General features: G+C 52.4%; 1 protein-coding gene across 1 annotated transcript in view; it reads left to right on the top strand.

The window, feature by feature from the left end:
- The window catches only part of LOC128270812 (uncharacterized), an 89642-nt gene that overhangs the window by 46390 nt on the left and 28840 nt on the right, over positions 1 to 14412 (top strand). Inside the window, 7 exon segments of the mRNA XM_053008233.1 lie at positions 3089 to 3172; positions 3934 to 3947; positions 4090 to 4336; positions 5128 to 5264; positions 6001 to 6106; positions 10950 to 11510; positions 13711 to 13845. Coding sequence (XP_052864193.1) covers positions 3089 to 3172; positions 3934 to 3947; positions 4090 to 4336; positions 5128 to 5264; positions 6001 to 6106; positions 10950 to 11510; positions 13711 to 13845 — 1284 coding nt within the window.

The raw sequence follows: 14412 nt of genomic DNA, 5'->3' as shown, positions 1-14412 counted from the left end.
ATCCGCTTACCTCCCGACGCTCGCATATGCACCTTCAGTTTTATGGATTTTGATCAACACGAACCAACTTTAATTCAGCCACCGCACACACACACACACACACACACACACGCGCGCGTAGCGCCCACCAACCCGCAGTGGAAAAGCACAACAAACCGGGAAAAAGAAGAGCGAAATTGAAGAATAGACCTGTTGTTGTTGTTGTTGTTGTTGCTGCTGACACACAGTCACCGGCACCGGCACCGGCAGCAAATCCTTTGAGAAAGGCTCCTTTTATCCTTTCGCAGGAGCAAATTATGGGCAAAAATTGTGTTTCCTTTTCCACGGCCGGCTCGCTCAGGGGTGGGCTCTTGAGGTCCCCTTCTTGAGAGTTCCGTGCAAACTTTCACCGCCCAAGGAAGGTGCCCGGGAAGACGTTCACCGGTGGAATGGCCGCTTCAAACTGCTGCTGCCAACACGGATTAACGGTTCCCCTTTCCGTTCGCCGGGCGTCTGTCTCCGGCGCTAATCCTTGCGCCCGATCAGTCGCTCGGAAAACGAGCGGCTTAGCCTAGCGCCCCCGGGGGGAAGGGGTCTGAGAACAGGTTTTACTAAACCCCATTATGCTTTGAGGACACGGCCAGGAGGAAACAATTAAGTAATCGGGTCCCCGGGAACCATCATCAAAGCGAGCGGAAAACGCGTGCCGGGTGTGGAAACACTTGCGCCCAATGCGCCCGTCCCAGAGGACCGCCTTTCGGGGGGCGGGCAGGATCGAGCGGTGCGAAAGTTGGCACCGGAAATCGGGCAAATTGTTCGGGTGATTCACACGCCCCTACTACCGGCGTGAAGTTCCTGCAAACTCACGCCGGTCGCGGTCCTTTGATCCTTTGCGAAAGGATAAGTTTCACTGCTAGCCACTTTCGACCGGTTCACCGGACGCACCTCACACGGCAGCTACTTCCGCGGACTTGTTGGCGCTACTTCGCGGGAGTCGGAATTAAAAATAGCCCGGAGTAGGACACGACCCACCGCGGCGGAGTTCGGGAGCGACTGAACGCGCGCGGATCTCGCGTGACGCTATCGGTGACGTCCAACCCGTTCGACGGCGTCCGGCTAATTCCCCTTGTTGCCTGGGTGCTGGGTGGCCACTGTTTAGCATTCGCTCGCTAACCAGCCCGGAAGATCCGGAGGTCCGTTTTTCCGCGTTTTCCGCCGCAGGCAGTTCCAGTGGCGCGCGTGTGTTTACCGACCGCGCCAACAAAGTTGTCGCCCGTTGGCGGACAGGGCAGGAAACGGCGTGGGACTTGAAAGTCCCACACTTTCTCGATCCGATGCGGGGGGGGATTGCGCGAATGTCTGGCCCATGGTTTTCGGCAGGCAGCTCCAACGCCCAACCCAACGTTCAGATATTATTTATACAACTCCTTTCGAGTGCCGCAGTTCCAGTTCTGAGCACCACGACTGAAAGTTTTCGCTTTCGCTGCGTTGGACGTGGAACGCTTGTTACAGCACAGCTCTTCAGCGGAAAGTGTTTGATTTCGATGTTCTTTTCGAGGGCGTCTAATTCAATTGGTGTTCAGACAACGATAGAGAGCAATGGAACACGCACCAGGAGGCAGCAAAAGTTGGTTGTTGCGCGTGGATCGCTGTTCAACGCAACAAATGTATCCAGTGACTAAGGAAAATTAATTAACTGAAAATCGCTGCTTCCAGTTGTTCACGCCTAGCACCATCGAGTGAATGAAGTGTAGAGCCCACAGGGAGCATACGAGGACAGAGAGTACTTGCGCTATTTTGAATACACGCAAATTGTCAACCAGAGCGGCACCTAGTTCCCGAGAGATTCACACCTTCGCATACCGGTGACGGAAGTATCGTACCATCAAGCGGCTAAAAAGCACAGGAAGTGCTCGCCTCGCCACGTTGACGGATCAACCCATGTCGGACAACCGATTTGCAACTCGATCCGTTCCACCCGCCGGACCAGTTGACGTCGGACGAACCGCCGGACGAAGTCACGCGAAACATCCCTCCGAGATCCCATCGCTTGACGGGGAAAAAGTCGGATTCTTTTGTTGCTACACCGTGGCCTGATGCGGCTCGCAATTGGCAGTTGAAGTTTGTTGGTCGAGTCACCGTCACGCGGTTCCGTGGCGGTTCACAGACCTCTCGCTAATTGCAGTCCGTGCATGCCAGTGTGTAACGCGAAACCTGAGCCCGTTTGTGTGGCACAATCTCTGGGGGGTTTTCCCCAATGGAGAATACACTCACCGGGGGCAGCCAGGCAGCGATCTACGGCCAGCTCAGCAAATTTGCACCCCAAACATCACGAGGCCGCCTTAGCATTCAAAGCGGGGCGGTGCTGAAACAAAGAAGCAGCATAAACGGGGTGTGAAACCGGGAGCTGCGGCGAACGTGGCGTTAGCTGTTAGCGTTTGATAATTAAACGAATATGCTAATTAATTTTCTAGATCACGTCAAACGCAAGCGACCGGCCCGAATCGCGACATGAAAGAGATTCCCGTCCGAGAGGCGAATGCTAACTCGGCGCTCGGCGCTTTGGGTGGTTAGGATGAAATAAAGGGGAAAAATCACACGGCCAAACGAGACGCCGGCTCCTGCGGTGTGTGTGTGTGTGTGTTCGGACACACCATTTGTTGCCAGCAGCAACCCCGGGCGAGGTTCCCGGTGACACACATGCCTGCGACTGTGCAGCAGTAATGAGCAACCGTACAGGACAATAGGGTTTAATGTTTGTCGAGGTCCGAGGCCGGGACCAGCTGAGCTCAATTCGGAGCATTCAAAATTAAAAACACTTTACCCGATGTTTAAGTGTTTGTTTTTGCTACTATTGTTCCTTCTCTCTCTGTGTTGAATTAAATTAATGTTGTTTTACTCGAAGGGGCACGCAAAAATAGTACATTCCTTAAGGGTCCGAGGAAAAGGCTCGGGGAGGGTGTCACCGTTCACCCGGAAAGAAATCCATGCCCCGTCCACCCGTTCTTGCACCATAAACCTTAACCCATAACGATAAAAATTGAAAACGGAAACCAATAAAACTCTAAACTCAACACGCTTTGTTCGCTTTCCCGTTCTTTTTCGACAGATCAACCGATTTCTCCGGAATTTCAATCTATCCAAAATTAACGACCTGGAAGTGTTTACGGGCAGGTAAGTGTCCTCCTTTAATGTACGGTCCTCTTGTTCACTGCCCACGGCTGGGGGCGAGCTGCAATTAACTTTTCACTTCCCGCGAACCGTGGAACCGTCTGCTTTTACTGTTAATTAATGGCGGTTCTCGCAGCACCTGTCGGTGTGCGTGTGTTTTTTGGGCCATTTAGAACAATGCCCCACACACTTGTAAACGTACTTTTATGTGACCTCCCCCCGATGGCTCTCAAATGGTCGGCCATTGCAAAACAGTAAATGAACCTGTTTTCCTCGAAACCTCCCATTGGGCGCGCTGCCTCGGTGAAAACCAGACGATCGCCGCCAACATTAATACCGACCAGTGTTACAGTTAATTAGTCAGAGTTTTATCTACTCTACAGTTATCTGCAATAAAAAATTGCATAAAGTTTAAAAACTGAAACCCGTACTAAGTGTAAGCGCGCTTACACTTAGTTCCAAATCACATAGCTGCCGAGGTTCTTTCCGGTTACACTCGAATGCCGAAAAACAACTTCGCCACGGGCGGGCGACCATATGCGGCCACGGTAGCTACACCTGTCCTGTGACGCGGCCCTAATTACTCCAATCCAACGATAATTACCTAGGTAACCAAATCCGCGCTGCCGCGCTGCGCTGTGTAAGCATTCCCGGCCACTGAACCAGGACGAACCTTTCCTCCTAAGTGAATTCTTCGCCGGGGTCGACCCTCCGACGATGAGGTTCGTTTGATCCCGTGGACCCACGGGGCACCGTGAAGCAACACATCACACTCCAGAGCAGGGCCAGGGCAATCCGCCAAACACGGGGCGCCCGTTAATTGCTTGCCGACGACCGCACCCCGCAGCGACCGCCTTTGGTTTCATTTTGCTCTTTTGCTTCGCCTTACTGCATTCTTACCCGGTTCCGGTTTCTCGCGGTTCCCACCAACAGGACGAGCACACCGGTGACGACGGTGACGACGTCGACGACCAACGCAAGCAATGGCAAGCCGGCGACGGGGACGAAGAATGGTGCCACCGGAACTGGCGTGGAGGTTATGTTTCAATTTTTCGGCCCCAAGGTGGACTCGGCCCGAGTGCGGGAAGCGATGGAGAAGATGACGGAGCGGGGCCGCATCGGTAACATCAGTCTTGTGCCCGGCACGAAGCTGTCCTTCCGCCAGTCGGTCGGGTTGCTGTTGCAGGTGAGTGTGCAGGAAGGTTCGGTCCAGTTCCACATCCGGCGTTACTCCGGGCATCCTGTGGCATTCCCGAAGAAGGTATCCCTTTCCTACTTATGACTCCTGTCCAGTGGTGGGCCAATGTAGAACCATTTTCGACCTATTTTGTTGCAATTCAGCCGTGGAAGCGTGGCAGAATGGGTGCATCAGATCGTTTCTGGATATTCTCAAGGCTCCAGAGTCCAATTTTCCCCAAAACGCGGAATCGGTTTCACTTTCTGTGGCCTCTTAGCTCTGTGCTTAGCGCTGTGCTTCGAAAAACCTTTTAATAATCACATCTCTCGTACGATTTCCACGGCTCCGAGCCTTCGGTGCGTTTTTCTTTGGCCCGCGGCCAAAGATTGATGAAGGAATCAGGTTTGTTGGCAACCGTATTGCGCAACAACAACAATCGAATACTTCCGCCGGTCGGTCTGTGGCACTGATTGCGCTCTGCCACCGTGGCGTTATGCACAGAGATTTGAGGAGAGCGATCCGATCCGCTTTTGAACCCACTTTACGTCAGGTGTCAACAAGCTAAATCGGTGCCGGGTAATGTGTACAAATTTGTGTCCCATCCAGCACAAGTCAGAGAGCACGCGACCCCACAATCGTCGTCCATCGTGGGGCCCCATTAACAATGTCCGTTGTGCCAAAATTGTACCTTCGTCGCTGGGCTAAATCCGGGCTCACCTTTGACATGATGCAGGGAAATTGGCACACTTTACCACGGGCCCTAACGTTACCTCCATTCCGTTTCGTTCCCACGATTCCAGTCGGTGGTCATCAATCAAAAGGGACCGGTGCGGGAGAACACCGAGTTCATACTGTCCTGCGTGGCGCAGGGCTCATCAACGATGTCCTTCCGGTGGTACAAGAACGGTTTCTTCGTGAACGTGACCAAAGCAACAAGGTAAGCAAACGGCGGACTCGTAACACCATTCTCATCCATCCATCATTCCATCCCACCGTCCGGAACCGGAAAAGCCGAAGAAGAAGGACACCCGCCATCGGACGACCTGCGCGACCTCCTGAAGAAGATCTTGTTCCGATAGCGATACTCAAACGCAGAACACCGAAAGATGCCCCGGGGCCCCCGTGTGTCTGCCCCGCACCGACCGCGCGACTGTGGCCGGCCCAGCGTTGAGCACTATCCGTGTTTGCCTCCTCGAGTCCTCCAACCGCCCCGCCCTTCGAGAACGGGGGCAAACCTCCGGTTGACCGAAACCTTTGATATGTTAAACATGTCAGGGCACCCGAACCGAACCTGCTCGCCGGTGAATGGAACCTCCGAAGCCCGCCCGCGGCGTACACTGGGTGGGTTGGGGCCGGACCGGCGACATCTTCATCGTCCCATCGCCTCCCTCGCTGCCCACCGACCGGAATGATGCTATTTACTCTTCGCTCAACAAACAGCAACCGCAAACGGCAACCGAAACTAGGCCCCGCACAACGACGCAGCCCGTGGCCATCGTCTTCCACACTCGGGCGCAGGCTCCTTGAGGGCAGGTTTTCTAACAAGTTTCCTTTTGATTATATTCTTTTGCCCGCCCCACCCGTACACGGAACCCTCGGCGCTTCGCGGACGCGACCCACGCGGCGTTCGAAAATCCGGGACCGTTGCCGACCGGACCGGATTATTAATGCAGAAACATGTGGACCCGGCTGCTGCCGCTCGACTCCAAGGATCACTACACCGCGCTGCTGAGCATTGGCCGGGCGAACCGGCTCGACGGGGGCATTTACACCTGTCAGGTAAGCAATTCCGGTCGACGAAACCAGGGCGACGACCGCGCACTCCAAGGACATCGGTTTTGCGACAAATGAGTTTAGTCCCGGAAATCGAAATGTTGAGCTGCCTTCGTTGGGTCAGGGACTTATCAGGCTTTGCTTTGCTAAGGTGTTATCCTCCGGAATTCGTCCAATTTAGCTGGCCAATTCAGTCAACTAGCTACTGGCTAGTAACGAGTGCTGAACCGAAGCCCTTTCGATTACTTTGATTAGGATCGCTAGCTTTAAATGTTGGTAATCCGCTGTCAAACAGTTTACAAGAATAATTTCACACAAATTAAGATGACTCCGTTATTTCAATTTCGGGAAATTGTGTATTTTTCTGATTGTTTTTTTTTTTATATTTTTGTTTTTAATGTAAAGTAATTATCTATTTAAACAGTTTAACGGGTCCAATAATGTAATGTAATACCACGTACGAGGATGGTCTGAAAAGTTTCCGAAATAGTCGAGATACAATAATTTTTTTTCTGAATTTTCGTTTCAACATAGTTACCTTGTAACTCTACACACATTTCCCAGTGATGCGCCACAATCTGTAACCCGATCGAAAATGGCTCTCGAAAAAGTAGTACTCTTTATTTTCCAAATAATTATTCACGAAGATGATAGTCCTCTTTATTTGACGAAAATTTCTGTCCTCCGAGTGAAAGTTTCGGACGAGAGAACAAAACGAAGAGAACGAAGTCAATTGGTGATGGTCAAGCAGTTGGTAAACAGATGGTAGTTCGCGGATTTTAACCATAGCAACCAACCGTAACGTGAGCAAACGCGGCTGCCATCGAGAGCTTTGTTGTTCATTTTGATTGTGATAAACACATTTTTATGACATGATCATACCATCGTCTATCTCCACCATTTAATTCGGGGCCATTTGGTGAACTTTTGCGATTTTTTTGGAAGCTATTTGGACGAACGGAACGTTCAACATTTTCCAAGACCCTTCGGCATCGTTTTCCATTTAGCTGCCCAAGTGACAAATGATGGTACAAAGTCCCCATACACAGAAAACAATTTGATTTGCATAGGCTTATTGCCTTCCAAAAACAGATACTTAATGACACCTATCGCTGACGATGTTTGTCCTTTTTGACATCAACTCACTCAAACGATTGTTACATAAAGACAGCACGATGGCTGAAATATTGGTGAATAACCTTCAAGAGATTGCCAACCAAATTAACTGGCCTTCATTTACCAGCGCTGCCACCCCACCCTCGTATTTCGTGTGATTATGTTTTTGGATATGATATTTTAACAGCGAAAATTTGCCCCTCGAAAATGCTGTTCGCCGAAAAGCTGGAAATTTACAATTAAGCCGTGAGGCGAAACGACACATTTTCCGGAACTGGCTGAAAAGCTGAACGGACGACATTCACCTCGGATTTTCTCAGAAGCCACACACACACACTGTCGCTCTATAATTTGCTCCAAATTCATTGAGCATGAACATGGGCGAGAATGTGAGCGGAAGATTCGTGCAAAGTGGCGTAACGCACCGACTCAGAATGCGATAATTAGGTTTCGCTCGCGTATGGCCGCGTGGGGCCGCATCGAGCCTCGCTTCTTCCAGGCTGGTGCCCCCAAAAAGCTGGGACAACCAAAAATTACCCATCATGCAAAGTACCCCGGCTGAACGGCGGCGGCCTGCTGGTGAACGCTGGCCGGCCGGGGAAGCGAATAATCGGGTGCCTGGCCGTGAGCGCTGTAATCCTTGCCCCGGTGACGGGACAAAATGTCAAAAGTACTGACTGCAAAAAATTCTTCGTTTCCACGCTGAAACGAATCATTGTCACGATCCCGGCAGCTGCTGCTGGGCATTGCATAACATACGCGCCTCGGAATTATCTGCCGAGCCACCGGTGGTGGGCGGTGAATTTATTAAAAACTGTTACGGCTCCCTGAGACGTGGCGCGAACAATGGGTTGGGCGAAAACTCAATGAGACTCGGCCGTCAACGGCAAGTGCGATTTTTGCAAGTAACTCCATTCTCTTAAGACACCGGCACCGGTTCTTTGGGCGAGAAAATTCCCAGCGTTAACAAAAGACTATCCAAGAAATTAACTTTCTGGCGCTCGTCCGCACACCGGTGACAGCGGGAACCCGGGAACGTAAGGCTGGCCCCAGGAACATGGAGTGCAAATAATGAGCAAAGATTGCGTAAAATAGTTGCACTCCCGACCGACCCGGTCTGCCGGGATGCGGTCCATTATGTTCGGGTGACGAGCTAACTTGCCCCGCCCGACGCTGGGACCGAGTCTCGGAGCTGGAAATGGTAGCAATTTACATCCAGCTGTCAAATCAACCGAGCAGCAACTAACGAAGGCACCGGGCGCATCCGGGGCCGGCCGGAGCCTTTAATTATGCATCCTGTGATAATTAAAAATTAGAACACTGCGCCTTTTCGCGCAAATGTTGCACGGCACCGCCGGCTGAACGGAAACTTACAGTAAGACTGCGGTCGCGATTGGCTGGCTAGAATAAATGTCTCGTTTCGTCATTTCACCAAAAACGGAATGCCACCGCACCAGCACCAAAATGGAACGCCAACGGTGGCCAACCGCAGCCCTGCTCCGGAAGTAACAGAATCCGGCCCGGCCCAGGTCGCGTCGGGTGAAGCAATCTTCGAAGCTCAAGAAGCTCATTCCTTTGCTTCGGGGCGCAGTAGTCTCTTAAAAAGCGATCTGGCACACAATGGGAAGGCTGCTGAAATAAAGCAAGAAGCCACGGCAGGCTAGACCTGCGAGATGGCCGCGACTAGTTTTTGTTCGTAATTACATTTTTATGCAAATGGGTGTGCCGTGCGTGTCTGCGAGAAAACGAACCGGAGCAGTTTCCGGAGCAGGATTCGGGGCCTAATCCTGCCCACCGGCTGTCTGGTGGCAGGCAGGCGAACCCTTGGGCAGTTCTTGGTGCTTTGGCGAATTCTGGTCGCGCACCATGTAATTAATATTATATTCCTTATTTCACTGAGTTGGCTACACGAAGCAGGAAACCGGGACCGCTCGGACAGCTAACGGCTAACGATGGTGCTGGCCAGAGCGCGAAGTGCATAGTTGTGTGCCTTGGTGGGTTTGGTGCAATAAATTAGATTTTCATGATTTATGATTATTTATCTGGCCCCGGCTTGATGGCAACTTTGCGCAACAAATTGAGAGCAAACGGATTGTAATAATGTTAAAGCGCATTTTGCATAACCCGAATCACGCGCGGAGGAAATCAATTCCATTTTATTCGTGTCCCGCCGTGCCGGCTTAGGGCCATCGCCATACAGCCATTGCCGCTGAGATGAGCTGCTTTATATCAAAAATTTATTCGATTTTCGCCCAGACTGGTCGGCACTGGGACGGGCGAGCGATACTAGCGAATGGTGGGATACAAACAAAAAATAACTGGTGCAGTGATAAATTACACACAATTTACCATCGTATGAAATCAATTCCACTTAATTTAATTCCCAGACTCCCGGCCCGAGGTCTCTGTGTGCCAGGGCGGTGTGCAAGAAAAGTGCACCACCGAGCTGCAATCAAGTTACAGACCGACCGACCGACAAGCGCAAGACGCTTCTTGCGCTTTTTACGGGCATGGGAAATGTAGAACATCCATGGGATTGAGATTGCATTTTTGCTTCTCCGCGTTTCCCGAAGAACGAAGGGCGGACCACAAATAAGCAGGGCGGAGACGAGGGCATCGAGCGTTTGGCAAGAAGCACTTGCCATCGGAACCGAACGCCCTCGACGCGTCTGCTCGAATCCGGGCGCTGATGTTACTCGAAACCGTTCCAAGCAACGGGCCGGTTCTGCTTAACATACGATTCGAGCTCGACCAGTAAACAACTAAGAGCTTCGGGGCCACGAAAATAAATTATGAAAGCGCTGGAAAAATTGGTCTCCCGCTAACAGTGCACTTTATCGGCTCTCGTTTTGGGTCGACTCAAATATGTCATGCTCCGGAATTGCTTTCCGTCATCAATCAATCGGGCAACAAGGATCGGAGACGGTCATCTGTTTTCTTCTCCAATCCCACGGAAAACAACATTTCTGGCAGCGATCCTACTGCTTGACTTCTTGCACTCCGATTGTGTGGTACCATAATTAGGAACGGGTCGCTTATGGCACCCGATATTGATTTCTTTGCCCCAAACTCGGCTGCTCCAACTCGTTACGAACGGGGCTCCCCGGGCGGTACTGGCACTTGCCGCTAGTCGCTAGTCTATCAACTGTCCGCAAACCGTTATCGGGAAGATAAATCATTCCGCTAAAATAAATTGACCCAAGTACGTAAGACAAAACTAACCCCACCGGAGGCCACGCAGCGCTGGACCGGTGGACCAGTAACAAAGCAACCATTAAATGAACATTTATTTCCGGTCGTCTGACAGCCACGTTGACGGGATCGCTTCCGCCGGATATTGAAACCGAAACCGCAGCCACGGCAACAGTGAGGCTAATGATCCACGGGCCAGAGCCCCGGAGCAAGATGTTTGGGTCCTGTGGGGGGCCGCACACACACACACACAGCGGCAAAACAGCGTAACGTTCGAGCACGAAAAGTAGCACGTTACCAAAGGGCGAAGCGATCCACAGAAGAATGTAGACACTTGGCCTCGCATTCTTGGCCTCTTCACGGGGCCCTCGTTCGCCCTCGGGAGCAACTTCTCAGAACCTCGCACCGAAACCGGAAATCGATTTCTTTTCCCACTTGGCCACCGCATCGGCCATCCTCATCGGCCATTCTCATCTGTATTCATTATGGTTCGCCACAGCGCGTATCCTAACCGTTTCCGGGGCTTTCTTTCCGCCGATAGGTGTCCGATATGAGCATCCAGCAGTGTCGCTCGACGAAGGTGCAGATCCTGGAGGCGCCCCAGCTGCGCGTCGATCCACCGAGCGCCACCGTCTTCCGGGGCGAATCGCTGCTGATCCGCTGCCTGTCGCTGCAGGACACTGACCGCCGTGCCGGAAGCCTCGGGTACAGCTGGACGAAGAACGGCGCCCTGTTCCAGTCGGACCCGGCCCAGGAGCTGTGGGAGGACCTGTACCCGGACGGGAGCATCCTGAAGGTGCACAACCTGCAGAAATCCGTCGTGTACACCTGCATCGTGTCGAACTCGGTGGCGCCCGTGTCACGGAGCGTCCACGTGACGGTCGTGGAACCGGGCACCGTCACGCTGTGTCCACCGGGCGCCGACTACGGCGTCAGCTGGCCGGCCAGTGCCAGCGGGCCGGCCGTGCTGGCCGACTGCCCGCAGCGGGCCACCGGGCTGGCGAGCCGGATCTGCGAGCAGCGCGACTTCGGGCGGCCCGAGTGGCTGGTGCCGGACTTCTCCGACTGCGTACCGGAAGCGGTGCACCAGATCAGCGACGAGGTGAGGGTCAAACCATTTTAGGACACTTCAATTATGTATCGACGGGTTTTCCGGAATTTAAGAAGATCTAACTCTGCGATCGAGATTCTTATGTTGTCCTTTTTGTTTTAATAGGAAAATTCAATTAACAAACCCATCTTGAGTTCGAGGTCGTTTTCTTTCACTCCCAAAACCCTCCGAGGCAATCGCCGCCGCCGCCGCCGGGTGGCTCCCAGACATCGGGCCGCGGTCTGCCGGTTTCTAGCAACATCATTATGGTCGGCGATGTTTTTTCATGGCCCAAATTCGAAGAATGTAGCAAGTTGGTTAGCACGGTTGGCGCCCAGCGCAAGCTTTTGTGGTGAAATATTTTGGTTTCTTTTCGTCTGACGTTCTGGAAAACTTATTTCCAATAACTCAACCTCTTTTTGCTCCGTGCGTGAAAATGTGTTCTTCTTTCCGCAGCAAAAAAAAGCCAATACCTCCCATTCCGAAAGGTCCGTTCTGCGGTGTCATCGATTCCAATTCACGGCCACGGGTCGGTCAAAAGTAAACGGCGAAAGCCCTAATCCGACCGGCATCCTGACAGCTCCCAGCGTGTCCCCTCAATGTCATTATCATATTTTCGAGACCCCCCCCCCCGTAAAATCGAAGGGTGAAAACGGCGAGTGAAGAAAAAAGCCGAACCCGAAAAACAAATCGATCGAGACCAACTTTTTTTGCCGCGCGCGCCCAGCCGACCGTGGTGTGTGTGTGTGTGGTGACAGTTTACCGACAACACACTCATCGTCGTCGAAGGAGCTAAATGGCACAAGTTGTCGGGTTTAGGGCGTGAGAAAAAAGTAGGCCTCGAACTTGCTTCCGTCGTACGGGCGCATCGATTTCGACGTCGCCCAAAACCGTCACCGGTGCCGCTGATAGGAACTGCTGATGCTGACGAGATGGCCGGTTATGTGCCACTCATCCTCATGATGGCGGCATGATGGGCCGGCTCGCCTGCCACCGGCAGAGCGTAGTCCTTGCTGCCTCCGGCACGGAAAGTTATTTGTTCTGTCGTCGAACGACCGGCGACCGGCTCGGTGGCGGCCACGACGTGAAACTGCTTCTTTATTATCGGTCGCTTTTTTTAGTTTGTTTATTTTTTGGTCTACCAAAGAAAAGGGCTATCCATTTCGAGGTTGTATTTATGCGTGGCGTTCCAGAATTTACGACGCTCCGTTGAGTGATATGGTCCTGGGACTTAATTTTCTTTTACAACCCTTTTTTTGTGCAGATCAGAATGAAGTATCGGCTGATAATATTGTGCAATCGCAGTGCATTTATGCAGTTTACGTTCCATAAATACACGGCGGCATGCGGCTAATGAACGGTCGCTTATCGGTGCGCAAGTTCGCCCTGTATCGTAAATCAAACGCTGTCCGGCAAACGCTGCAAACCGCATTATGAAGTTCCGATTCCGGCCACAAAACGTGCAAACAGCATGGTTACATCAAAACATAAGCCCATCCACATGCACCGACGGTACCCGGTCGCATAACTTATCGCGCGGCGGCGGCGGCGTAGGTCCTCGCTGCACATCGCACACTGTGCAACGTGTGCGCGGCGTAATATTCGTAATTAGCTGTCAGGAAAGGGCGCACTATCAGCGGACCGCCGCGTGATGCGAGGCGAGTGGACCTTTTTCCCGGCTGGCTGCGGCAGCAAAGCGGCAGCTTTTCCGCACCATTGCGCGATGTTTGGTGGGCGCATCGGTTGAATGTGCGTCCTTCAAACGGAAGCGCACGGTTCGAGCACGTGATCGGTAACGTATTGGGAAAATGCATACTCGCATTCTCTCGCTGCGAACGGAGCGCAGTTTTTATTCCCATTTCCCACTTCATAACTCTGGTCCGTTGGAACGCTTCAAGTACGTCTTTCATCTTGGGCCCCACACAGCGGTCCAAGCTCTCCAGCGAAGGTACCTAGCATTTTTCCCAACATCGACAGTGGTGTGTTTATACAAATTTTTTGTTCCACGTTAGGGAGAGGGCTTTTCATTGCAGCAGCAGACCCTTAAAATGTACGAATTTTACCCTCCAAAATAACTGTAACCCCTTTCGTATCCGCTCCGCTGACGGTGTTTCTACTTTTGAACCACTTTTCTTTTCAACGAACCGCCGACGAAACGCCAACTGCAACACTTCATCCCGTGCCGTGTGGCCACAACACAACCCGGCACCAGTTCCGAGGCCTAACCTACGGGCTGCAGAAAACCAACGGTTCGAGTGTGCTGCAGTCGTGCCTGAAATACGCAACGAGCCACCACCGGACGCTGCTGCCCGGCGAAGGTGGCTTCCTGCTGGGGCTGCTCTACGAGGTAAGCCGGCGAGGGGAGCGGAAAAAACTACGCGAAACACATTTTAACTTCTGGCCTGGGCGGCAGTGCAGGACCGCGCTGACCCCCGGCCACCGAAAACTCCGGATTCCGGAGCGCAGAGGTTTTGGGGTTCTGTGGGCTTTCCGGAGCTTTCCGAAGCCTTTGGTTTGTTGGTGTCTTCTGCTGCTCAGTGGTAGTTTATTTGTATAACCCTTTGACCAGCCCTTCTTCCCGAGTGTGGCCGAATTCCCGAGGGAGCCGAGGCCGGTGAATGCCGCTCGCCGCCACCGGAAGCGTGACAGTAAAAACATTCCACTCCGGCTGTGACACCACATAATTCTCTGCCGCTAACGAACTTGCCACGGGGCCAGGGTTTTTGAAAGAATGCCCACACTGGGACGCTTTTTTTGCGCTAAACTTACAATGTTTCTTCCAAAGCAAAACACATAACACGCCATCTTGACAGGCACGCCGGAGAACCCGGTGTAATGCCGGTGACATTCGGTGGCTAGTTTTTCAATGCACAAAAAGGTGGAATAATTAAATATCGTAACTAATATGCGCTCA

Source organism: Anopheles cruzii, chromosome 3 (assembly GCF_943734635.1).
Source record: "Anopheles cruzii chromosome 3, idAnoCruzAS_RS32_06, whole genome shotgun sequence".
Taxonomy (NCBI): Eukaryota; Metazoa; Arthropoda; class Insecta; order Diptera; family Culicidae; genus Anopheles; species Anopheles cruzii.
This window is presented reverse-complemented; position numbering and strand designations above follow the sequence as displayed.